Raw genomic sequence first — 27,244 nt, forward strand, 5'->3', positions numbered from 1 at the left:
GAAACAGTTGTGAGAAGACAATGAGATAAATGGACTCAAAGTGAGCATTCAGTAAATCTTTAAGTTATTATAGTAACACCCAGTCTCAGTATTTAATATGCAATTCACATCCAAATCAATACATTTATCAAAGATCAATGATGTTCTGGCACAGAGCTGGCTTCTACAGTAAATTAACACACGGATAGTGTCTGTACTCTCAGGAGTGTCAAGAATATAACACATGTTCTGGTTACATAATCTAAAAACTAAGATTAAAATTCAGTTATAAAATTGTTCAGGAGCAAAGTCAACACTAAACTATCAATAATAAAAGATGACCAAGGTCAGATAATCCAAGGTCATTTCCAGTTGTTTTCTAGGTATACTGGGGCGAGGAGGGGGGTTGGTGATTTGTGGGGGTTCCCCCCCCTCAGAGGCATATTTACCTTCCCTTTGAGGCTTAGGCCCAGAGGCTTAGTCCAATATTACGATGGATTTGTACTGTCTATGCAAATCAGTCGACAGCAGCAGGAGGGGACCAGGAACATGATGGGGGATAGGAGAAAGCCATCCTAGAATTAAACACTCTGTAGTGCATAATCCACACGGAGAAAACGCAGACTGTATTAACATCATTACATACTTAGCCTCCTCAACATTTACAGGGTAAGAAAATCAGGACGACAACGATTTCCTGGTTAAAAACTCTCCTGGAAGAAAGATGGCTTAGAAATCAACAGTTATCTACATCTCAGAATGAGGTAGCGGAATTTTGGCATCCAACCATGCTAGCAAACAAGCCAGGGGGACACGCACCATAACTGAACGGTAACCCACTGACTTCCAGAGAAAAAGGCAGACAACACTTGAGAAATAGATATAACATCCAAGCCCTCTGGCAATTTTATTTACTACAGTCTGTCATCGTTTCCATCAATGATTTTCAAACAGTGAGTCTTAAAATAAATTTAATGGGTCCTCCCACCCAGCATTTGTTTAAATGAAACAGACTAGAAATGGATAGGACAAGACAGAGTAAGTTACAGTAGGGTAGGACAGGAGACAAAAATGAATGGATAGATTACAGTGGATAGGATACAGTGGATAAATTTGGATTGATAGAAAAGGAAAAGGGATGAAAACATGAAAGTATACTGAAGGAAAAAAAAAGGCGCACTGAACACAGTAATTTATTGTGTATATGACTGCATGGGTCATGGTCTAAAATTTTTTGAAAAACACTACCTTAAACCTTAACCTATGGTTGTCTAAAATTTCTTCAAAAGCATGTTTTCATATGCTTTCCAAGGACAAAAATCCATTGGTTATTTCCGAGGAAAGGAATTACCTATCCAGCCTTATGTAACCAAAGCAGAAAGAGAGAAAATAAAAAATGCAAGGCTATTTCCTAAATTTCTATTATGTTGCCAGATACGTAAAATATACCCATAGTGTCGGCACTGTGACCTAAGATCTACCTCCGTCTGTAGCTTTATCCTCACAGACACCATCACTGTACTGGAACAGTCAGCCTCACTCACAGCAAGGATCTGAAATAGTGACTCTTTTCTGCTCCACTCTGTGTGCGAACAAACTAAGCTGATACACTGAAAATGGCTATAAAGGGCTGGCCCGTGTGCATTTTCTTCCTAATCCTATTTGCATTGATGACTCCTCTCCAAAAAAAAAACCGATTGTACTGGGAAGCCTCTTCTCCAGATTGCTGGCGCAGCTGGGGTCCAGGCAGAGACTGGGATCACACACACACCCACACACACACACACACACACACACCCACACACACACCCAGAGGAACCTATACATTCAGTCAGTATCCAGCAAATCACAAGCAGATGAAATCCTGAGACTACAAATGCCATTCCTAAATTCCCTGGTATACAGTTTAAATAACTTTAAAATAAAAGAAATCCAGTATTTGGGCCACGAAAAATTCTTTTAACAAAAAGCCAAAGTCCATCAAAGCATAACTGATATCAACTAAATAAGAGAAACAAGACAAGCTTGTCTTGCAAAGTGATAATTTAAAGAAAAAGGTATGCTGAAATCTGAGAAATGAATGTGAGAAAAAGAATCAGCTGGTAGATTCCACACCCAGGAAAGAGTTAAATATCAGTCAGTGCAAAAGGTATAAAGACATAAATATACACACTTCTTCAGAGGTATCCAGACAAAAGCCATAAATAAAAGGTTTCTACAAAGCCTAATATATTTATACACAGCATCCATTTCAACAGATTTTTTTAGCTCTTTTAAACAGCAGACTTTGTACCTTTTCCTTTTTTCTAATTACAAAGGTAACACATATTCTTCATAGAAATTTCAAACAATATGCAAATACAACTGAGAAAGTAAAAGTGCTTCATAATCCCATTCTCCAGACAGAACCTTTGTTAACAGCTTCATGTTTAGTCTCCAAATTTTAAATGAACATACTAATTAGCTAGTATGCACTATAGACTAATTTATATATAAAATACAAGTTTTTTAAGACAAATACGATCATTCTACATACACAGAGCTCTGCGAGGCGCTTTTTTCCAACCTACCGATATATATCTTGAAAATTTCTTCCTGTCAGTAGACATAGATGGACATCATTCTTTTTAATGACTACAAGTATTCCATTATATGGACAAACCATAAATTATTTAACCAGTCTCTTACTGATGGACTTTTGGGTTGTTTCCAATTTTTTGCCATTAAAAATAATGCAGCAGTAGTGACATCCTTCTGTGTATATATTTAAACTATTTTTGTAAGCTGAATTCCTTGAAGTAGGTTTTTGTTTGGGGTCACAGAATACGCTAAACTTTTTTTTTTAAATTATCCACTTAACTTTAATTCATGCTACCAAAAATCTTCAAGGTAGCAATTGCTTTAATTGCTTAATTATTTTGATTTTCATCTTTAATACTTTTTCGAAAATGATTTTTTCTACTCAAAATTAATTGCATAGGAATTAAGTTTAAAAGGTATATTTTACACTCCTGATCACTTATTAGAAAATGTGCTTTGTCTACATTCTACATTAAAATTTTCCAGTTTTAAGAAATTTCAGGGAGGGGTGTATATAGCTCAGCAGTAGAGCACATGCTTAGTATGCACGAAGTCCTGGGTTCAATCCCCAGTACTTCAATTAAAAAAAAAAAAAAGAAGAGAAAAGAAAAAGATTTTTAAGAAAAGAATTTCATGTATCTCCCAAATCATTCAAATTCTCTTAAGTCCCACATTAGACTTGGAAGTTCTTCTTTGACTCAAATAGATTCACTGTAATCAGTTTGCTGTCTGGCTTCCCAAAAAAACACACACATACACACACAGGGATATCCATCACACCTACAGCTTTAAAATCCAACCCCCAAAAAACCCTACAAAGTTGTCAGTCCCAAATGAGTACATAAGAAACTCAACTACAAAAAGTCATGACATTCAGAGTCTGATTTCCAGTAAATCACCCAGGACACATTTCAGGGCAAACAAAATACGTACTGAGAAATATAGTTACCAGGGCAACCATAACTGACCTTTTACGTTTTATTTATCAATCATATTGTTGAATAATTCTTATTCTTGGAAACAAAGGAGAAAAATGTCTTATAAACAATGGTAATTAATTAAGGGTCCCCTGCTCCACACTAAATCACTCCTGCCAAATCTGTGTTTATCCAACAGACATGCTATTATCTGCTTCTCAGTGCTTGTCTAGGCTAAGGATGGAGACAGCAGATCCCAAAGAGGCATTCACAAGTTACTGATATTAAACTTGGTACTCTAGATGGAGAGGGTATAATATGAGAATTGACTCTCAGCAGACATTCGGACAGATGTGGGAACTCGTCCTAACATTGTCACAATGCCTGACACCTAGCAGGTTCTTACTCTTGAAATATGGAAATGAAACATAGAGTGAATATATGCAAGAATGAATAAATCCATCTATCTTTAAAACTAGATCATTTATAAGACTAGAAATTTCAAACCTTTCACCATTTAAGATCTACCTTTTTACAAGCCCCAAATAATATTCTCATCTAATCAAACATCACCTCCACTTAGGGAAAAATAGATAACCCTACTTATTTTTAGTATCTCAGAGCATGGTTATACCCGCTTGAGCCTGGCAGAGAGGAGGGGAAAAAAAGGTAGAAGAGAAAGAAAATGACATTGGATTCCCAGTGTCCAAAATAGGATATTAAGAGCATCCATAATGAATGGAATTTATTCATAATCTTTATCCAGGAGGCAGCAAGGGTACAGAAAAGAGCCCTGGGCTGCAAGTCAGAGCCTGGGGCTCAGTCTTGGCCTTGGATTTACTTGAGTAAGTCATTTCACTTTTCTGAGCCTCAGTTTCCTGATTTAAAAGACGAGGAGGCTAGTCCGTACGATCTCTGAAGCTCCTTCAGCACTAAATGTCCATGATGCACTGACCTGCCACCTCTCTAAAAGGGAAGAAAGGATCGGGGACACCTGGGTAGCAAACCGTCCATCTGGAAAAGAGAAGCAATCAGTCTGCTGCCCAGGGGAGGCCAAGGGGACTGTGGTCAGGTCACTGCCATGAGCTTTCCAGCCTCAGCCGGGTGCTCTTGACAATCTTCTGAGTTTCCACAGAGGGCATTTCAAAGCTTCCCATTTCTCCCTCCAGCATTCCACCACTCCGTGGCTCCATTGAACATCAGCAGATACAGCATGACCTCCAGCTTTCCCAAGGAGCACCTCCATCTCTCAGGTCCTCAGCCCCCCTACATACAACCTACCTTACACCCATCCTTCTTCTCAAGGCCTGTCCCATTACCTTCATCTTAGAAGAAAAATGGTCTCTCTACATCCTCCTCTCCAAGCAGATGCCTCCTCCTGGCCTTCATCCTGGCCCTTGCTCCTTCAGTGATCAGCTTTCCCTTCTTTATCTTCTAGCTTCCTCTGTACCACCTCCAACTTCACCTTTGGCTGCACCCTCAAAGGCTTTCCCCCCTGGCCATGCCAAACTATGCAGTTCCCAGAATCCCCCATGCTTTGTAAATTATTTTTTAGTTTTTAAGGGTTTTTTTGGTGGGGGGAGGGAGATTAGCTGCATTTGTGTGTTTAACAGAGGTACTTAAGATTGAACCCAGGACCTCGTGCATACTAAGCACACACTCCACCACGGAGCTATACCTCCCCACCCCCATGCTTTTTATGCTTCCACCTCTGTCCACATGTTCTCTCTCTACCTGGAAAAACTCCTCATACTGTGTGTATGGCTCTCTTTGACCGATCTTTCAAGACCCAACTCAAGGGCCTCCTGAAAGTGTTTCCTGACTCTGAGTCTTCACACCGAGGTAGGCACGCCTCTTCCACACTTCTGCAGCACCCCCAAACTCTGTCTACTATAATTCTAAGCACATAGCATTGTTAGTTTTACTATCTCCTGCACAAGACACTGAAATATAACTCCCTGGAGCAAAGCAGCCCTATATAATTCATCTCTGTAAATCTAGTACTTGTCACGGCGCCCAGCACGTAGGGGACACTCATACTCACTCCCACACAGAAATGCGTGCAGCATTTACTCAAAAGGCATTAAAAGACCGAGGACAAAATTTATAGTCACATTAATTTAACTCGTAGACAAACAGGACCCCCCTGAAGCTTCTCCATATTCACTATAGCACCGAGCTTTTTTGAGCTGAGTCACAGGGTAGGTCCCACTTGTCACTGCAAGTAGAGGCGGAAGAACTTACAGTCTTGTTTCTCCTATAAAATGGTCAATTTCATTTGAGAAATAACTGGCTGTGCACTAGACATCACAGATTCCCCTAAAGACTTAGCTCCTGCAAGGAGTTTATAGCCTCAAAATCTGTAGAACGTATCTCCAGAAAAAGTCTGTAGTGAGTTTTTGGTATACACGCATTTCTGTGCATCCAGTATTCTTTAAAATACCGTAAAACAAATGGGACCACATGTGAAAATTCTGTTTCCAAATGGAATATTTATTCCTTATGTTAAGTTCTGAAAGTTAACTCAGATGTCCTTCTGCTAACCCTCAAGTTTGTTAGTTATTAGGCTTCAAGTCACTGTCATTGGGCAAGCAGTGAACATGCGACAATTATTCCCTATTTTTCTTTCGCCTTCTCTATCATCTTTAAATCCACGATATCTCAATCCAACTGATGTCAGTAAATCCAGTCTGTCCCAACTTTTTCTCTAAAACTCTTAAAACTATTTGAATGAGGTGTTGAGCAGCTGTCAGTTATGGATTTGAAAATAAAAAAGAGCCTGAAAATTGTACGTTCAGTATAAAAAGATTAGGTGAAGCAATTCAGAATGTTTAAGAACTTTAAATCAAGTTAAAAGCAGTTACTATGGCCAGACCTCATGAAGCTTCGCTTAAGAGTCGCATTAACCTGGCAGTCAAAACTATTTAAAATGAATAATGTTTTTTTCACATTTCACTCACTTTCGGCATCACTCAAAAAAAAAAAAAGGTAACAATGTGAATTGGCATACAGTCATACAGTCATGTAACAGTAACCTTCAAGAGTTAGCTTTCTAAGGACAAAGCTGGCGCTATTAATCTGTGCACCAGATGAGCTATACCTCTCTGAGGCCAAAAGGGACAATTCTTCAAATGAAGGAAAGACAATTAAGGTCTTCCAGAAGCTCTTAGCCATGAAAAGCAAGAGAAAAGCAGAGGAAAATGCACAATTTGAATACCCACAAGAGCTGAGTCCAAGATTCAATACAAACCTACTGACTTGGGAGTGAATGTCGACGCCCTCATCCAACCCCTCTTCCAATACCAAGGCGCAGGAGAAATTGGCTTCTTAATCTTTAGTCTAGAGCCATGCTATCCACTATGGTAGCCACTAGCCATACGAGGCTATTTAAATTTAACTAGAATTAAATATAATTGAAAATTCAACTCGTCACTTACACTAACCTCATTTTAAGTGTTCAGTAGTCACATACAGCTAGTGGCCACTATCCTGGACAGCACAGATATACAATACTTCCATCCTCATAGAAAAATACTTCCATCATCAAGAGTGCTGGAGAGGCATGGCTGGAAAAAAAGATGCTGAAGATAACAGATCAGCCCGCTCCAGTTTCAAAGTTCCACTGCTAAACTGAGTGACTTTCTGATCCTTCCACCTATAGGAGGAGGTGAGCCATGTCCTAAAGATGATATGCAAAAACTCCACATGGATTTCTCTTTCGCAGGGAAGAGTTAAGGAAATGCGGACTACAACTCAGCAGGCTGCCATATTAGGCCTGAGCTGCACTCTCGCTAGTCAACTGTCAATCAAAAGGCTCCCACACATCAGTTTAATTCGTGACCCCCTGCTGACTAATATGCGCTAAGGAACTGTGCACAGTCCTTCTGGACTTCACCCAGCACGTTGAAAACCTGGGTAGCAGACATTAATCTGTGAAGAATGGGAGTTGCCGTTAAGCTGACCTAGATTCGTCCTGGCATCCTGAGAGTGTTCCCTGCGCTACACTCAGATTTGTTTTTGTTCTTTGGTGGTAGTCATTAAAGAAGCACACTTTCAGAAAAACAGCTTCCATCCATGCTTAAGCTTGCCAAAACCATCATTTACTACGTGCAAAACAAGGATAATGGTGAGGTTCTTTCATTTGCTCTTTATTCAACACCACAACCTTGAGAATCTTAATTAAACATGTTAAGTAATATGGACAGACTTTCCACAGTTCCCTGGTAAGGGGACAACGTGGTGTACTAGTGTACAACACGGAGAACTGGACTCCTGGTAGTACGCTCCAGGCCAAAAACCTGGAATGTGGAGTCAAATAAATGTTTCATTGCTGTGTGACTGGCTAAGTTACCTGGCTAATTTCATTCATATACAACCTCCTCCCCAATGTTCATTACTTCCAAGGCAATCCACCTCGCTTCAAGACTTTTTAGTAACTTAGTTAACAGACTTCTTTCCCCTATCAACCCTGTCTGTCTCCCACTTACAACTCCTTCCTCCATCTATAGCGCTGATCTCCAGTCCTCTGACTAGTCTTCCCTGGTGGTCATCACAGTTCCTTATCCTGACTCCTAAAAACACACCTTCCTTAAGGTTCTACCTTTAAGAACAGTCCCTTCAAGATCTCTCATATGCTCCTCTCCAGCATTTAACTTAATGTTTGTTTGGCACACGTTGGGCATTTCAATACATGTGGATCAAATAAGTGATCGAATCAATGCATAATGTGGAATCAGCCAACTCTTTACAGATGACTTCTCAGATCTGTACCTCTGGCTCTCAACTTCTCTCCTAAACTCGAGTACCTACCACATTTCAAACAACCTTCTGAACATTTCCATCATGTTCTAATGGTAGTTCAAGTTTAAGATATCCAAACCCAAGCTCATTGTCTTCCTTTACTAAACCTGCTATGAGATTCTTATTTCTGTTCATTGGAAGAGCCATTCCCCTAAGCCACTCAAGTTCAAAATCAAAGCATGCCTTCATTTCTAGTCTTTATTTTCTTTCAATCCCCATTCTCCAGTCAATTCTACCTCCATTCTTCCTTCCACTGCCCTAATTCAAGTTTTCATTAAGTCTTACTTGAACTATGATACCCCTAACCAATCTCTCATATCTAATCTAATCACAAACCATGGCCAGATTTGTATTCCTAAACCACCAATCTGACATCACTGCCCTGTTCAAAATCCCTTCAATAGTTTCCAATGACCTCCTGAATTAAATTGAAATTTGGTATTCAAAGTTTTGCCACAATCTGGCCCCCAGCTATCTTTCACTAATCCCATCTCTCATAGGCCATTTCAGCTTTCCTATCTGTAAGCCTTTATTCACGTTGTCCTCCTCCAACCCAGAATGTCCATTCCCCTCACCTCTTTCTCGGTAGACATCTTCCCCATGTTTTTAAGATTTCGTTTAAATAAAAAGCCTTCTACGTTCCAATGCCATGCCGGCTCCCTTCTTTCTATCCCTCTGATGGAAAGACAGAGATGACAGTGATCTGAAACTTCAGCTTCCTATCCAGTCCTCTGCTGCGGCCACAGTCACATCTCACCTTCAGGGGCCCCAGAGAGAATATGGAAAGAGGAGGCAGATGAATGTTCCTTGTTACAGCCCCTGGCTTTGGCCTCAGCCCGGATGTGATCTCAGGAAACTGTGTGGCATTATCTCCAAGCCTTGTTGTTTTGAACCTGAAGGACTCATTCTGTTTAGACCTGTGGTTTTCAAATCCTTTTTTTTAAAAGAGTGAAACACTTTTTCAAAGGGACTCCTATAGAGAGCCAACACATAAATGTGGAGCTTCTCTTGGTGGAAATGGTAGAGCGCTTTGGGAACCAGCACCAGATGAATGTTATAAAATGAATTTCACTCTCATCAGTTACTCCATTATAAGTAGATTATCTATTCATCCTTTTTTTTTTTCCAGTTTATCCTTTTCTTGCTCCTTCAGTTCATGAAAAGTTCAGGTCAAAATCGTCAAGGTGATGACCTTATTTTTAAAAAAAAGTCCTAAAACCTCAAAAAATATTCTATTAAAGCGTAACTCTGTAGGCACCCACCTTATGAAACAAGGATAAAGGGATGTAATCATGGCTAAATTAATATGAAAATGACACATCATTTTTGGTTAAAAAAATAAAGGTGAAGAAAAGCTCTGTTACTACTTTAGCCTAAAATTCAAACTGTCCAGACCTGATACATGCTATTAAATGAATGGAATATACAGTGCTTGAGGAATAACATTTCAAGAGGAAAAGAAGACTGATCATGGTTGGTATTTAAAGAATCATCAACTTGTTTTCATGCAAATGACCAGAATAATGAAATAAGCAATCCTGCCACCAGGACCTAGAAGCAATTGTTTTTAAATAGGATGCTTGAAGCATTAACCACCTAATTCTAGAAGAAATTGATTAACTCATTTTTTCTTTGTCTTGAGTCGTATCAATCATACACTATACATTAACACACTGACAAAATGCGTATCTCAAAGGTAGAATTTTTCTTGAACACTGCTATCAAATCATTATTTATCTGACAGTAGGTCACACTGATAAAGATGTATTTACCAAGATTTAGTGGAAAGGAAGGGTTGAAGGCCTCTACCTTGAAGGATTTCTGAAGAAGGCAATCTCTGAAAAAATGTCTACCAGGAAAATGGCAAATGGCACAAAATCAAGAGACGTCATTCCACTTAAAACCTCAACTAATTGCAATAATCCTCACACAATGCATAAGAAATGCAAGCTGTGTAACCTGAGACAATACAGAGCTATCTAGCTACAAGGGAAGCGTCGATAAAATGCTACGATTCTCCATAATTCAAAGCATTTAAAGCACCAAACACAGACTAGGCTGGATGCATGCCTCAGGCAGGGAGGAGAGAAGTCTAAATGGATGGATGTGAATATGAAGGAAACACTTTAGATACAGGCCATAAAAACAAGTTATGATTGGTCCTCCTCCCCTCCCAATACTGTCAGGAAGTTAGAGTTATTGAGCAGACATCACTTATGACAGTGAGAAAAAGCCTAGCCCCCCCCTCCCCTTCAAAAACGCCTCTGCAAGGTCACAGATATATCAGTGTCACAAATGCATTTAAAAAATATTACAGCAATAAACTCTGGTTAGAGTGGTTCCACCTCTATATTCACAGGGAAGAACAAACTCCAAACTTCTCTTAAATTAAAAGGCAATATTAGCAAACTCTCTCTCCCTCTCCCTGCATATGAAATCTCTCCCATTTTCTATGTAAGAAGGACAGGAAATCATCTTTCTGTTTAAAACTAGATCAGTTGTAGGCAATTAACTTTATAAGCTTACTTCTGCCACAGTCTTATTTAGCACCAACTACACAGTCACATGAACAGCGGAAGCATCTCCACAAAACAGCCTTATCCATCTCATTTTAAAAAGAAAAACCACAGCAACAAGCCATTTCTCACATTTGATCCAACGCCTGTGATCTATTTTTTGATCCCGAAGGCACTGACTCCACATATATCTTTATTATGGTACAAGGAAAACTGTTACCCTGAGGTTTAAATTTCCCTGTGTTCACCATGCCTCTCCTGAGAATATACCTGCTTTAAGACAAGACTCTCGTTAAAACTGAGGGGACAAGGAGCAGATTGCCTCTGAGAGAAGTTTCTGGGTTTGTTGCTTCAATTCTGAAGTCCGAGCAAGGACACAAAGTCCAGCCAGGCCAGGACGGTACAGAGATTAAGTAAATGGAAAGAGGTTCTCTTACCTGGGCTGGCAGTCTAAATCTCTCACTGATACCAACCAAGTATGAACAAACAATAAAAGTCAGTCCTTCAGGCTATGAAAACATCAGACACAGTGTCAGCTCTTCACCCATTAGGAGAGAACAAACAATTTCTACTAGGAACTATGGTTCTAAAAGCTGATAATCAGACAACCACTAAATTAAATTCATACACAAATCAGACTGTGTAACGGGAAAATGGTGAGTGAATAAACAATCTTTGGAGTGATTCATTTTTATATACTGGTCTTCAAGACTGAATTATTACCATATTCTCTGATCACATTTATGCTGAAAGGGCTGGAAATGACTTCAAGGGCAATGGATACCTACTTTCCAATTCATTCACGGCTTTAGCAAATGTTTCCTGGGCACATACTATGCGCAGGGCATTGTATTCCATGCTGTTAAGGATACAAAGATGAGTAAGAAGTCCCTCCTGTAGAAAGGCTAGGGGACACATTTCCACGGACACACATCAACATACAATACGGTAAGAAGCGTTAAATATCATGGAATGGCTAGAGAAATTGTAATGTAAGTTAAAAGGGAAATACTACATACATTCAGGCTGGAAACTACATTAAGATTTGAAAGAGAAGCACCGGACCTGGGTCTTTATATACTCACAGGATTTAAACATGCAGACGTGGAAGTCGAGAGGGTGGGGCATTTCTGTTAATGAAAACAAGACGGACAAGTATGAAGTGCACAAGAACAGAGGGGGACCTTGGGGCAATTTGGAGAAGGATGTTTGACAGGAGGAAAGAAGATAAGTCCGGGAAAGCTGGAAAATTAAGGAAGTACAGAAGAGAGGCACAAGGAAAAGGCAGCTAACCCATCTGAGAGGTCGTGTAAGTTTCCTTAAGAAATTCGGAGCTGGATCTCGAAAGATGGGTAGGAGGGAGCCGTCTAGCTAAGGGTGCTTCAGCCCGGTGCGCATCTAGGACATGTTTACTTCGGTTCAGTGAGAACACGGTGTGCAGCTCCTGAAGCAAGTCCTACAGCAAGAACACGGTGTATACAGCTGGCAAGAGGTGAGTGTGGGAGGAAGGCAAGTCAGGGCACCGCAGGCCACGCTGCAGGGGTGTAAGCCCATCTTTAAGGTGCCAAGAAAACATTTCAAGGTTCTAAGTAAGAAAGTGACCATCTGATGTGAGTCTCAGAAAGATCCACTGGAAGCAGTGTTAAGGATGCATTACAAGGGATGAGACTAGAGGTAAATGGACCAATTAAGGGACTGTTAGATTCGTTTAAATCTACTTTCCTCCGCTGTAAAATGAGGATAAGGGTAAACCGAGACAGTGGTGGTGAAACAGACAGAAGTGATTGCAAGAGGTAAGGAGGTCTTAGTCGCAAACAGAGGGGGAAAGGGCAGTGAAGGAGCAAGTCTCCAAGACGTCGCCCAGATCCATTCAACTCATCGCGCAGACTGGCGATACCCTCCATCAGGACAGAAGATACAGGATCGAGGGAGGTTCGGGGAGCAGAAAGGCTAAGTTCAGGTTCAGACATCTTGAACTTTAGGAAAATACAGTTGTGTTTAAAACTGTGGGTTTTGAAGGCAGACCTGGTTCTACCACTTACGAGTTGTGTCTCTTGGACACGGGACCTATCATCGTCTTCGCTTCCTCATCTGTAAAACGAAGCAAGAGGGTAACCACTTACAGGGTGACAGTGGGGATTAAATGAGATGGTGAATGAAGACACTAAATAAACAACAGTGGCTGTTTATCGTTACTGTTATTTGAGATAATTGTGGAATATCCAGATTGAGAAGCTCAATAGGCAGCTTTAGAACATTGTCTGAGATTTAGATGCAAAGGGCTGTGCACTTTACAGTTTGCGTAACATAACTTTTTTTATAAGGATAGGAAGAATTGGGGGATTGGCATTTGAGACATAGATCTGCCACGTTATTGGATGAGGAGAAGGGTAAGTGATGATTGATGAGAAGCAAAGTAAAGCCCAGTCATCAAACATCAGAGACACATACTGCACTACATGAAAAGAGGTAATCTCTATTTTCTTGCAAGTAACTTGGTGAATTAAATGAAAAAAAGAAAAATAGATACAGAATTCTTCCAACTACCCAAAGAGAACTATTACCCCGAAGGAAGGAATGGAAGAGATGTGAAGATAGTAAAAATAATAATAAAAAAAATTTAATACTTCTAAAGTAAAATAAAGTCAAGTGAAGTAAACCATCAAATTAATACATGAGAACCTAGGATTTGTCAAATAAGAAGACATTACAGGCAGATGTCAACACGGTTTATAGAAAAGTTTGAGAAAAGTAACTACTGATTGCTTTTCAAAAAGAAAAATAAGAAAGCTGTATGAGAAAAGAATGAAATTGGCTATGAAACTGGAAGACGGGTGGGAATGGGCCAGAAAATATTGGGAAGGAAGTGACACTTTATACGGTTTTGATTTTTGAGCCGTGGTAATGACTTACACGTTCAAAATATAAAATTAAATCAACGAGGATAGGAAAAAAATTAAAATTGAACAGAGACAGAAACGAATGCTCCTTAGTACACATGCCATTGATCACACACACACACACACACACACACACACACAAGGAACGAATTCGTGAACTTGTGAACCCGGTACTCTGATCGTCAACCCTCACTGGACTTACTCTAAAGGCAAAGAGAATGGCAAAAAATCTTGAGCTTCACTTGGCAGGTTTGTTGTCTGCAGTGTTCTTGGTAGAGTAGTTCCAAAACTATTTTTTAGTATTAATTATAAGACATTGACGTGGCTTGGAACCAAGGTTTTCACCACAGCCAAAGAAAAATACAAATAAGGAATGAGAAAAGGAGAGAAAGAACATTAGTCTTAGACTGGAATTGAAGGCATCAGTATAAGTATAAATTTAAAATGTATACAGATAAACATATATAAATATACTTAAATTTATATAGTAATAAATATACACGTATCTCCTAGTTCTGTCCACTGAAACGAAAGTCAACAGCAATGAACACACCTCTTTGATGTCTAAACACCACTTCCCCATTAAAAGGAACCAAGACTTCTTACAGAAATAGCTGATTCCAGGTCTTGAGCAGGGAAAATAAGATGAGCTTAGCTTCTTGTGACATAAAATAAGAAAGTACTTAAAAATTAACAGAGATGCATGAAAAGGATACAAGAGCCAGACTGAAGGGGTTCCCGCTGGCCAAATTTGATGGTAAAGAAATTTTATCATATTGAATTTTTTTTTTAATTTGAGTCTATTATGATTTAAAAAAAAAAAAAAAAAGGAGAGGAAGGGGAAAGGCAAGTTCTTTATTCAGGAAGGACTCTACCCAACGCAGGGGATTAACAGAATTAGAAAAAGCACAATTGTGTAACCACCAGTGTAATATTTGATGTAGACAAGGATTACCAAGGCTGTTACAACCACTAGATGAAGGGTCGTTGAGAGAGCAGGATCTTCAATCTCAAAACATCCCACAAATTACTGATTCATTACCAAGGGACAAAAAAGGAGAAATCTATAAAGCCACATAAACTAAATGACTAAACATATCGTCAGCCAAGGGATCAAACTCGCCATGGCTAAAATTAGGAAAAACTTATATTATGTCCGTCTTGATGTGATGTTCAAAGGTGACATCAGCTTCGCGGTGGTCCTTCCTTCGATCACAGTCTGAATCGAACTACAGAGGAAACGAGCAAACAATGTGCAGAACCGTGGGATGCGCTACAAACCAGCAGATAAGAACTCAGCAAAACGCCACGGCCATAAAAGGATGCCCCCCGCCCCCTCACTCCCTTAAAAAAAATTAATAAAAGGTGGAGGGCAAGGGAACAGGTCTAGATCCAAAGAAAGAGACCCGAAAACCAAACAGATAAAAAATATTAATGGGACAACTGGGGAAGTTTGACTATGGACTAGATACTAGATAATATTACTGAATATTAAATTTCGTGAATGTAATAATGGCACTGAGGATGCATATGAAGTTGTCCCTATCCTCAGGAGTTCTTGTGCCAAAGTATTCACGGGTGACGTGTCACCAAGCTTACAACCTGCTTTCACATGGTTCAGGAAAAAAAAAAAAAAAGATATGTGCAGAGACATTATTTACAGAGCAAGAAATAAAACAAATGGGCAAAATGTTGACAGTTGATGAAGCTAAGTAAGGGGTGTATAAACATTCGTTATACTTTGCTTTCAACTTTCCTACAGTTTTGACATTTTTCAAAATCAAAGCTGAGAAAAAAAATCAACTGTAACTCTCAGGGATCAATCCACCCAACTATGACTGTACCTAACACAATGTCTTCAATAAAAACAGACTCTCGATTTGAAAATAATTTTTAAATTCTCATTTTTCTACCAAGTGCCTTATGGGTTAGCTACAGAAATGTAAGTTCTTGATTGAACTATAGTATATGAAATATAAGAGGATAAGTGAAATAATAAAGTCCTGTCTCTGTTAAAAGGCCCAGAAACCTGAGATTATAATCACTGTCTACTTCTCCAAAGTGAGTGAATAATTCCATTTACCTCGAAAAAACTTTCACCTCCATGTGGGACCTTAATTTAACTGCCACTGTTCTTCAGTTACACCTTAGAGACAGGTGAGTCCCCCTGAATTAATCCTTTCAGCATAGAATTTTTCAGTGCTTTCAAACGTGGTTAGTAGTTGTGCTAATAGCTGGAAACATAAACCCCATCACTAAGCAGTGGCTGTTTTAATAAACGCCATCTATACAGAAACACTTCCTTCTCAAATGCGTACATCTATTCGACCTTATTTTATTTTTAACACCCTGTAACATAGGTTGTTTTTAATGTTTTTAACTCAAAGCACCAGTTCTAGACTGTTCTTTAACCTAAACTGGGTTTTTTTTTTTTCTGCTTGCCAAGCTGGCCTAGAGATGGAGAGATATGCTTCCAGAAACAGAAACAAACAGCCACTAACATTCAAGTGATTATTAACAAAAACCAAAAGAAAGGAGACAGAGGTCTCTTCACAGTGACTAGCACTCACGAGATATGCACAAGGAAAAGTGAAGTTCAGTGTCATTTAAGCTAATCTCTACTTGAACCTTTTAAGAGATAAAACCATTTGAGCAGTAATTTGGTTCTAAATTAACTTGGTTTGTTTTTCTCCCAATCTTTGAAGTTTTCATTGTTTAAGAAAGGGTTTTTGCAAGAGAAATGAAGCAGGATTTCTCTTCTATTCAGAAGCTGATGACGTGTGGTAAGGTCTGAAAGGCTTGGCTTATCTTGGGCTGATAATCAGCAAAGAGCCAAATACAAACCGCATTTGACACACACCCATTTCCCCCAAGACCATCCCAGAGTACTTCATGATAATCAAGTTTTCATATCACTGAGTTATCATGCTGCATAACCTTCCACTAGCAAAAACTGAACTCTGCAGGGGAAGGATGCCAGACGAGGAGAAAAATAAGGGAAGAACTGTAGCAAATATTATTAACAGATAAAGGCTTTGCAAAGATCCTAAAGGTAACAAGTTTAGCAGTTAGACTGAGAAACAAAGATTTCATTTTTTTTTTCCTTAAGCCAGTAACAATTCACCCTCTCTGTCATCAAATAATAATGCCACCTGCCACGATGGGGGAGATGACTGTGTTTAGTGACACTGCACTGCTCCCAAAGTGAACCCTCTTGAAAGTGTTATAACGCTAATAAAGCCTGGGGTTTTAGCGCACTTCACTCTGGCTCCCAGGGTAGGACTTCATAGTAACTAAACACACCAAACATGGTGGCATCTTTTGGAGTATCTTCAGAGGGGCTGATCTCATCTATGCCAAGCCAACAGCTCCAGGCGAGGCCCTCTGACCCTGACCCTTCCAAAGTCTTCCAACTCCTAAAGGTTTAATGTTTTGTCCAAAAGCCTTACCTTGCCAGCTTGTAATTTGTCAAGTCAATTACACTATTTTCAAGCTACAGTAAATGCCCAGATGCAAACCCATCCTACCAAATAGGCACAATCCGCTTTCTGCATTCCAAGGTTTACATTTTTCATTAAATTAATGGCAATAATACCGACACATTTTGGCTCGCTGGAAAGAAACATACTCATGTATACACCTGTAAAGCAGAAAAAGAAGTGTCTGTGCTGGTGTACATTTTAGAGAAGCCCGTGTTAGTGAAACTGGGCAAGGGAAAGATGTTTATTCTTGAGGTGGGCGAGGAGATTCAGCCATCCTACGATTATAAACGAAAATAGTTAAGAGAAAAACAGATCAGAGAGCAGTTTTATGCAAAGGTAACTAGATGAAGGCAGATCAGCCGCAACCACTTTCTTCCTCGGTTTCACTGGAGAATCATCAGTCTCCCAGTCCCATCAGGTTTGGGCTGAAAAGTAACAAGAAACGAGGGCAATTAGAAAAGGAGTGAGAAAGCAATCGAGGAAGGAACAGCCTAGAGACAAAATAATGTGGATTTTGAATTTGGTGCAAGAAGCAAGAATTTGAAATTAGGTTTTCTGAAAGGGCAGTGTCACGATCCTGTGGCCAGGAAAGAATTGTAACTGTCGTAGTGGAGTTAAATTCTGACTCGCAGAGGGTGGGGTCAGGGGAACTGGTGAGGAAGCTCAGGCTAGTAAAGCGTGGTTCAGACAGGACATTGAGGCTTCCAGAGAACACTGCAGAGAAATAATCCACCCCATTTTATCCCATTTGATTTCAGTCCAAGAGGGAAGATAAGGAGGGAAAAAAAGACTCCAAATTTCAGGGCCTTGGAGACCAGGACAATGATGATGTCATTTGCAATGACAGAGACTCTGAGAAAAGTGGAGACCTGTGGCAGAAAAGATGAAAGGTTCAATTTCTGACATGTTAACTTCTAGGTTAATCCTAGCCAAACAGAGATACGGTACAGACAGCGGGAGAGACGGGGCCAGGGAATCCTTTGTTTTTAGGCAGATTCCCCTCTCACCCCCTCGGGGGACCTCATAACTTAACTCCAACTTGACACTGCCGTCCAGTGCTGGATAGCTCAAGAGGGTTCAGAGTGCCTACCTTACCAAGGAAGACTGCCAAGACCAAGCTACTTATTCTAGGCATTTTTAAAAGTCCCTGTCACTGGAATATCAACTTCAAATAGAGTTGCATTGAAATATGTATCAGAGCACTTTCATTCAAGCCTATTTAACTTTTCTGAAATATATAGATCAAAATGTTGGGTCAAATGACTATACTTCAGTAAAACAGCAACTAAAAGAGAGAACTTTCCCCACCTCACCTCTCTCTGAATCACCCCATTCAAGACCCCTGTCAGTCCTAAGAGATTTTTTTCTTAGTGCAATCTTACCACCAAGTTCTTCTTTTGAGTAACAATAAAGGCCACACGTCATTGTAGCTGTGCCATGTATATAAATACCTAAATCTCCCTTTCTTCTAACCCTAGTTCAAGGCCAACTGCACCAAAGCTTTTGAGAACCAGCACTGGAAGATCTTCAAAGAGAAAGTGCCCATTAACCACAACAGCAGCTGCTGGCTAGAGCCTGCAATTTGAATTTCTGAAAAAGAAACCGTGGCTTCTGAAATTTAAACAAGGAGGTGCCACTTGTAATTACAAACATTCCAGTGGGTTCTTTCCTTCATGGATGGTTTCCAAACAAAGGCTTTTTGTTCATTTTTTTGGTGGCGCTCCCCAAACCGTGAATGGAGGCATTCCTTTGTGCTTTTCCTGTGCCATGGCCGTGGCCAGCTCACAAAGGTGGGTTTTTACCTGGCCAGGGCTGCTAGGACCCCTGAAAACCATCCCCATGTGTAGATGACTCATTTGGCTGGAAACCAAAATACCAAACGTTTCAAGATGTATAGTCCATGTTAAATACATTTGAGAAAGAACCTCTTTGAACACACATAACACGCACACACGACACAAACTTCACATTTCCCGAAACTTGGAAAAATGGAACCCGTCTATTTGCTGAGAAACCACAGAAGTTCAGAAATTAACACAGAAGCATTCGAATCTTTCTAGCTGAAATTAAAAATTCACGTTTTAAATCATGGGGCAAACACTGAGATGTAAAAAGAGTAACTAACATTTTCTCTCTCTACCACCCCACACCCCCACCCCACAAAAATAAGGCCCAAATACTTACAGTTTGTATGGGTTTCCCACACCAAAGTTGGTATTTTGTGATCACTTCAGTTACAGAATACAGGCTGAAATGAGCCCTCATCCAGTTAGAAATGGGGAAAGACTTTTTTTTCTTTTAAGCCATATAGTCACAAAATGCAAAGGCATTTATACCACGGAGATATTTAAAGAAAAGTATAAGAATGCGGTATCTCACAGCCATCAAAAGAAAACAGCCTTTCCTCCAGAAGTCCTCGGATGGAGAATACTCATTTTGAGAACTAGAAATGGCCCATCTCACCAAGGGTGTTCTCCATCGCTCACCACAGTTGAGGGATTAGTTACAATTACTGCATACTTATACAACTATATTTACACAACAATAAAACTCATCTTATCCGATCCAAACAAAACCTTGCTCAAAATAAACCAAACCACACGAAAAGCTCTCCTCAGTGCAGCCAGTAATCATGCTCCGGCTTCTCCAGTTCCTGCTTCAGCTTTGACCCACTGTAACAAGCCTTCACCCTACCTTCCTGGGTAAAGCAGGAATAGGGCAAACGTCCTGTCTACCAGTGGAGAAGATGCACTTTGAGCTAAAGATGCTGTGATTATGGGGGTAGGGGAAGAGCTGTATCGTGCAGACATTCCTTCCAAAGCAATTTACGGAAGAAATGATAGGATGTCCAGGATTTGTTTAAAATCATCCAGGAAGGGGAGGAGGTGTACAGAAGGTAGATGGACCACAGGTGGATAATTACTGAACTGGATGATTTGCACGCAGAGTTAATTATGGCATTCTTTTTACTTCTGTGTATAATTGGAAATTTCCATAGTAAAGTAAAAAAAATAAACAGAATCAATGTAGAAAAAGTCATCTTGCTAAAATAATTTTTTTCTTTAAGAAAAAAAATGATTCTCAGCTTTTTCCCTGCCTTAAGGGAAAGAGACAAAGTACCTGGTAAGCAAATCAAGATGTGTTCTTGTTCTTAAGGATGCTTCCTTTTTTCTTTAGTTATGTAGAATCAGTTCTACTGTTAATATTAATCTTTGAAATGACAAAACAAAAGCTTAAACGTCTAAAGCCTAGCTTAAACGTCTAAAGCCTAGCTTCACGCATCTGACTTAATACAGCGACACAAATCGGAGCTCTCCCCTACAAAGGTGCTTTGGACAACATTCCTGTTGCGGCTGCCAAATAAAGTCCAGAGGTTTCAGAATCATTTGTCAACACCAAAGACAGCGTTACCGTAAACTGGTCCTTTTTTCCCAGAGGTCACTCCTCTGACCCATCGATTTATTACCTAGAACAACAATTACTCCTGCTGCGTTGAGGATACAAACCATTCCTACCCAAAATATTGTCTGCCCGTGATCCATATCCCTCACTGGGCATCCCTGCTGGGAGGGGGAACAGAAGGTTCACTGGCTGGACATCAAGGGACTTGCTCCCTGTCCAGGAATCGTAACTAACTTAGCCTCAGTTCAGTGGTAAGCAAGGTCCCTTTTTCTCTGGGTTTTGGCGGCCTCACTGCAAAATAATGAGATTTCACCAGATGATGTCTAATATCCTTCCTCTTTCAAAAATTCCGTAAGTATCTCCAATTCATCAACAGGTGATATTCAGAAAAAAAAATTTGTTACAATGTTATATTTTCTAATAAATAATTCTAAATGTGAAAATGAATACTGGGCAAGCTTCTGTTTATGTACATATATATGCATGTGGATATATACCTATTTCTGGGAGTACACACACACATACACACACACTAACTGATACCATTAGGTGCTTATGTGGGACTAATTGCTTGCAATTCAAAGCAGCAAATTTTCAATTCTGCAACAGATGTCGCTGTGTGATTTCTCCTTTCTGTGCCGGATTTTCTGTTAAAAATGCCCAGTGTAATGGTCAGTTATTATTCTTCCCAAGAAAGATACAACATTTGAATCCTTTGGATTTCTTATAAAATTTCCTCATATGCTGGTAAATTTCCATTCCAATCATAGCATTGATTAGTTTGGCCCAATTTAAGAGATTCTCCTACATCAAAATGGGCCTTTTGTTAAACACATGCACCCACAAAATCATTTTTAAAATGTAAATTCCAAGTGGCTGATTAAGCATTAAAATGTCACATGAAGAAACCCAGAGAATGAGAGTTTACAGTAACAGCAACATTACCAGTTTTTTAAAGCCTGAAAATCATTTAGCAATAGGCCAAGGAATAATAAAAATGCACTTTTGCACAAGGCCAAAATGTACCAGGTGTGGGCAAAAGTCAGCAAAAACTCCAAGAGCGCCACTAATGAAATTTTTGGATTTCAGTTTTCACAGCGTTTCTTTAAAAATAAATAGTAAGGCTAATATTATAATGGCAAGACCTCTTACCCATCTGACTTTCACTATCAACCACTTCTTGACACATATCCTAGAAAAGTGACATCTCTTTCCATTCGACCGACAGAGCCGCCAACGACCGTCCATCTCAACAGGTAGCTTGCACTTTCTTCCGCTGAAATTCAGAGCTGGGAGAAAGGATTTCACAATCTCCCTTTTAGACCCAGGAATCCGTTACCTTCTGGGGTTTTAGAGGGAGCGAAGTGAGATGAGCAGGGCAGCCTGGGAGCCGAGGACCAAGTCAGATAAGAATATAAAGTCAGGAAAGCAGAGAGGAAGCGCAGTGTCCTGCCTGTTGGCTTCTTCCCGGTCCCACTCCCCTCTACCAGGAGGGCCATTGGGGAAAACTGGATAAAGCATGTACAACATCCATATGAATAAAGCTCTTTGTTCCAGAGAACTGCCTGCTCTTTTATTCCCCCCTTTTACCGTATTTGTTCATTTCAAAAGATTGCTCAATGGGTCTCTTGTTCCTCCAAAATGTCCCAGGCAAATAATGCAAGCTTGTCTCGTCACACAAGTCACTAAATGAAGCCTTGTGCGTCTCCAGTGACACACTGTAAATATAAAGTGGCATTAATGAGGGATATTTTATCAGAGCTATCACAGACAAGTGCAAGTCCCTCCTGCGGCGAGTCGATCTGATGCGGGGGTTGGGGAGAAGGCAACAATAGCAGGGCGGCACTTTTGTAAAGTCCCCGTGCCTGGGGTACAAGCCTCGACAGACCACGACAGGCAAACACTTAGCCCCCAGGGCTTCCCAGCGCCACCTCGAACCCCTACCCATCAGCCGTCCTCTCTAATGCTGAAAAGGTAAGACGAGAGTAATTAACTACTGAGTCACTCGGGTGGCAAACATCACGCAATCACCCAAAACGTAAGGGGCATGATCTACACTGAGGAGTGAGCTTCGACAATCCCATTTTAGCTGCATTTCAGTAACATCCATCTCATCCAAACACCACAGGAGGGATGGGAGATTTTCTCCAAGGGAGACAGGTGGATTCAGTTACGGGGGAAGACAGAACCAGGACCTACTGCACAATGGCCCTAGATGCTACCTCAGCAAGGCTGTAAAAGGAAGTTAGCAACACCAACAGGTTTCTCTAATCCTGGGACTGGTAACGGGAGGTCTCTGAGAAAGCTTATACTAAGAAGACCAGCCCAAGAGAAATCCCCCGGTTCCCTCCTGAAATCTACTCTCTGGGTCTAGGACCTGGGACTAAGCCAACACCCCTGCTCAAACTCAGCATCAAAAACTGCATTAAAAGGGGGAAAAAAAGATTTAAAGTAAGTCACCTCACCCCCTCACTACCAATCAAACCCAATTACTTTCTAATTTGAACACAATCTGATAACCAGCGTACAAACAGGGATGTACACAGGAGCAAGAAGCTGCTTCCATGGTAACTGGCAACAGAATTTTCTTGTAGCTTTGACATGCACGGTTGAGTTCCAGCCCGCTCCTTTCTAAGTCAGCATATATCCCCTCGCTGGGAAGGCAACTTCTTACCGCGAGATAGTTACAAATATGGTACTGTCGCTACTACCCGGTGCCTTCAATGAGCAGGCTGGACAGAGGATTAAAATCTGATCCTGCTCTGCTGCCCAGAGGCATTGCATGGCTCCCATTTTTAGTCGAAAAGCAATATCCCCGACCAGCGTTCACCACCCCCCTCCTTTTTTTTACAGCCAATACAAGTCTATTGTTGCCTCTATTATGCGCCAGTTACCAAGCCTGTACTCGCGCTCACGTTTAACTGACACTGGCGCTTTTTACAATGCAGCAGCACGAGGGATCTCTTTCAGGAACATTTTACTGAACCCATGCAGTCAGAGACATCACCCGAAATGAAGTTGTAACCACACCGGCATCCGCTGAACCCAATTATCTCGTAACTCATAAATTAAGAATTCACGGAGGAAAAACATAAACATCCGGAGACAGTGGCATGGAAGAAAAAATCCTCTGCTCTGAATCTGAAGGTGCTGCCAGATTCCCATCCCTATGTATCCCCAATAGGTTCCCCAAGCCGAGCTCCCCTTGCCAGCCTGTCTGGGGAGGTACTAACCAACCTGGTATCCCCCAAATCCAAAGCTAACACCCCCAGATCTCCCCATTTCCTACAGCGTGTCTCCTGCGGTGTTTACGTAACTGTGTGTCCTCTAGCGTGTAAACAAAAGGCACAGCCCAAGCGGAGAGGCGCCCCGGGAGCGACACGGTGGCCCCAGCGCTGCGCCCGCCCGGGTCGGGGGCTCCGCAGGTGGGGGCTGAGCTCTCGGTGTCCTCTGCCACTTGTTGCTCGCGGGTCCTGCAGCTCCCGAGCTGCAAGGAGGGGCTTTGCAGACGCCGAGCCCTGCTGCAACCCCTCCTGCACCTCCCCGCCCCCCGCGGCCCTGGGCCTCCTGGTCTCGGTTGCCCGCTCCGAGCCCGCAGCAGGCGGCCAGGGGCGCGGGGACGCCGCGCGGCCGCCCAGCGCCGCGGTGGCGGGAAGGGGAGGCAGGGTGCAGCACAGCCGGCCTCACCGCTGGGGAAGAGCTCCGGCTCCCTTTTGTTAGCAAAAGCAAACACTGCCCTCTTCTTTCCCGACCGCGCTAAAGCGCCCGGCACACGGGCAGCCACACATCGTGCTCCTGCCGAGTGCTCGGCGTCTTCAGGGAAGGAGCCGGGCGTGCAGAGCCGCCCCTGGGCAAATTCCCAAGAAAGCTCTGCACGCAGGGGGCGCCCGGAGGCCCGCAGGGTGTCCGCCTGGCCGCAGAGGCCGCGAACGCTCCCTCCACCACCCCCGAGCTGCCGAAAATGACAAGCAGCCTGGAAAACCCGTGTCCCTACTCGTGGCGGAGGACGCCGCGGGGCAGGCGGGCTGCGGGCTCCCGGTTCCTTCCCGCAGAGGCGGCGATAGCAACCGTCCTCCCCCTCACGGGGCCGGGCCCGGGGAACTTTCCCTGCCTGGAGCCGGGCCAAGGAGACCCGCAGCCGGGCGGAGGGAGCGGAGGGGCGGCGATCCTGCTGGAGGGAGACACGAGGGGCGCGCGGTTCGGGGACAGGGGAGAAAGGCAGAGCGCGGGGAAAGCAGGAGCGATCAGACAAGTCCGGGGATGTCCTGTGGACCAGTGAGGAATCGCGCTGGAGGCGGCCGCTAGTCAGCCATGGGGTGGTTTCGGGGGTGGAGAACTGGGGGCCCCGCGGGAGAGATGGGGGTGAGTGGGCAGCCCTGAAAGGCGGGAGAACCTGCAAGTTACGGGGACAACAGCGAGTTTGGAAGGGTCCGGAAGGTTTGCTGGGTGCCTTCGACCCACCCCTTCCCCTATATTCTTCAGCCCCCAGGCCCCCCATTCTCACTCCACTCCGCACCCCGCGCCAAGCTGGGAGAAAAGGTGTGGGTGCAGCCATCCCTAAGGGCTCTAATTCACACCCAGATGGGCAAGCGAAAAGGGGGTTACCGACCCCCTCAACCTCTTCCATCTCAGCCCTGAGTTTCCCCTCCACACTCCCTCCGATTTGGATTTAGAAAGTGGGGGAAGGTTGTCATGGAAACGTTTCCCCCCTCCATAGCTACGGCCACTGGGATGCCTTAAGAGATTCAGGGGGCCAACGGGCCGGTACCCACACCTACCTGTGGGGATCAGTGCCGCAGCAGAGAGGAGCAACAGCAGAAGCCGGAGTCGAAGCCCGGGAGGCGCCGCCGCCGCCGCCGCCGCCGCACACTGGGGTCCTCTCGGCAGCACAGCACTCGCCATGTCGGGCACCTGCCTCAGACTGGCGGCGGTGGCTTCCTCCGGAGCCCGAGCGGACAACTAATGAGATGCTAATGACATGCACTGGAGGCGGAGTCCGGACCGGCCAATCACAGCGCCGCGAGCCGAACCCGGCTCCCGGAGGACTCGCCCCCTCCCCCACCCCGCCCCCTGGCGCTGGCGTTCGGCTGCGCGCCCGCGCCACCTAGGGGCGGGGTCAGGGGAGGGGCGTATGCAAATATGTTTATGTTAAAATTCGTTTTCGCTTCCTCGGGATCAAGGGAAAAGTGTTCTCCTGCGCGCCTGGCTAGTAGGGGCACCGACTCCGGGGGCGGGTCTAGCTTCCCGTACACTTTCATTAGGAATGTTTATAACAATCGCTGTATCAGACCGACGACGAGAATCTCCCTCGGAGGCTCCCCTGCCCCGTACACCGTGTGCATCTGGCCTGGAAACCAAACGTTGCAAATTTCCGACACTCACCTTGCACCGAAGGAATAGATCTTTGGGAAACGGGGGCTGTTCGGGAGTAGAGAGTGAGAGGGCAGGTCCCCGGATTGACAAAACAATCTGGGAGAAGTGCATGCGTGCTCTGCACGTCCGGTGGAGCGGGAGAGCCCTCTTAACAACCTAGCGGTAGACTTGGGCATATTTGGGAGAAAGGAGCCGGAATCGAGCTCTGGGATTTTCTGTGTGGTTGAGGTAGATTCTCGGGAAAGGTAGATCCAGGAGGGTTGGCTTAGGCTCCCCCAGCTTGCTGAAGGTCTCCTTCGCGGCCTTAATATATATTGTCTACTTAATATACATGGAGCACATGTAATGTTACATTTTTACTATTACACACACTCAACAAAAAATCTTTTCTGTCAAGGCTTTGGGATGGAGGGCGGAGGCAGGGGGTGTGAAGATAGGGTCTGCCATCTTCCTCCTTCAGGGCTCAAACCCACTCCCCCGCCCCTGTGCCCCCTAATCCTCTAAGACGGCTGGGGACCAACAGGTGCTCTGAGCTCCCTGTGTCTCTGGGAGAAGCTCTCCAGGCTGAAGCGACTCGCTTCTCCGGACTCGCTCTCCCTCCCCGAAATTGCCTTTGCTTTCTTCTCAACCAGGCAGCCGGCTCTCTTGTTTGTCTGCTTTTTAATTACTTATTTTCTTTCCCTCTAAAAGATCGTGTGCGCTCTGACCCTCTGTTACTCAAGCATCAAATTGAAGGACGAGCCATATTAAGTGTAAAGGTTTATAATAATTTAAGTATTCATAGAATGCAGAACAATAAGATGTAGGAAATGCAATTTGCATAATAAATATCAATATCACAACAGCTAAAACAAACCATGACAAATTATCTGTGGCTAAATGACCAAGAGATTACTGAATGTAAATTGCTAAGCCTGAGCTATAGTCTAGAGGAGCCCTCTGTCCTCATCTTGCTAAAAAAAATAAATAAATAAATGAATGTTACATATCAAAAAGGTAGTCAAGATCTGCCAACCCACCAAATGAGTTACACTTAAAAACAGCCTCCTATTATCCATTATGCATAAACTAATTTCAAGACTGCCCAGTCTTCACAGCCCTGGAAATTCTGCTCTGTAATTACAGGCCCCAGTGCATGAACTGCAGGCAGTCCTCCAGAAGTCAGGGATGCTCCAGCAGGCAACCATCATCACACGGTCACCGGGATCATGTCCAGTCTGCAGAGTCCTACTTATTCTTATTCTTATTTCTCTGGAAGTAAAGCTACCTAGATCAGGCTAAATGTAAAGCAGAGT

General features: G+C 42.7%; 1 protein-coding gene across 4 annotated transcripts in view; it reads right to left on the reverse strand.

The window, feature by feature from the left end:
• The window catches only part of CADM1 (cell adhesion molecule 1), a 315,921-nt gene extending 290,409 nt beyond the window's left edge, over nt 1-25,512 (reverse strand). For 3 of the 4 annotated variants that reach the window (XM_074357174.1, XM_074357173.1, XM_074357172.1), the window contains exon 1: nt 25,355-25,511. In XM_074357174.1, the coding sequence (XP_074213275.1) occupies nt 25,355-25,478 (124 nt within the window). In that variant the 5' untranslated portion in view covers nt 25,479-25,511. Of the gene's footprint in view, nt 1-25,354 lie in introns of all 4 variants that reach the window. The other variant, XM_074357171.1, reaches the window with a different exon arrangement.
• Between the last annotated feature and the right edge of the window lie 1,732 nt (nt 25,513-27,244).

The sequence above is a fragment of the Camelus bactrianus genome, chromosome 33 (genome assembly GCF_048773025.1).
Source record: "Camelus bactrianus isolate YW-2024 breed Bactrian camel chromosome 33, ASM4877302v1, whole genome shotgun sequence".
In the NCBI taxonomy this organism is placed as follows: domain Eukaryota; kingdom Metazoa; phylum Chordata; class Mammalia; order Artiodactyla; family Camelidae; genus Camelus; species Camelus bactrianus.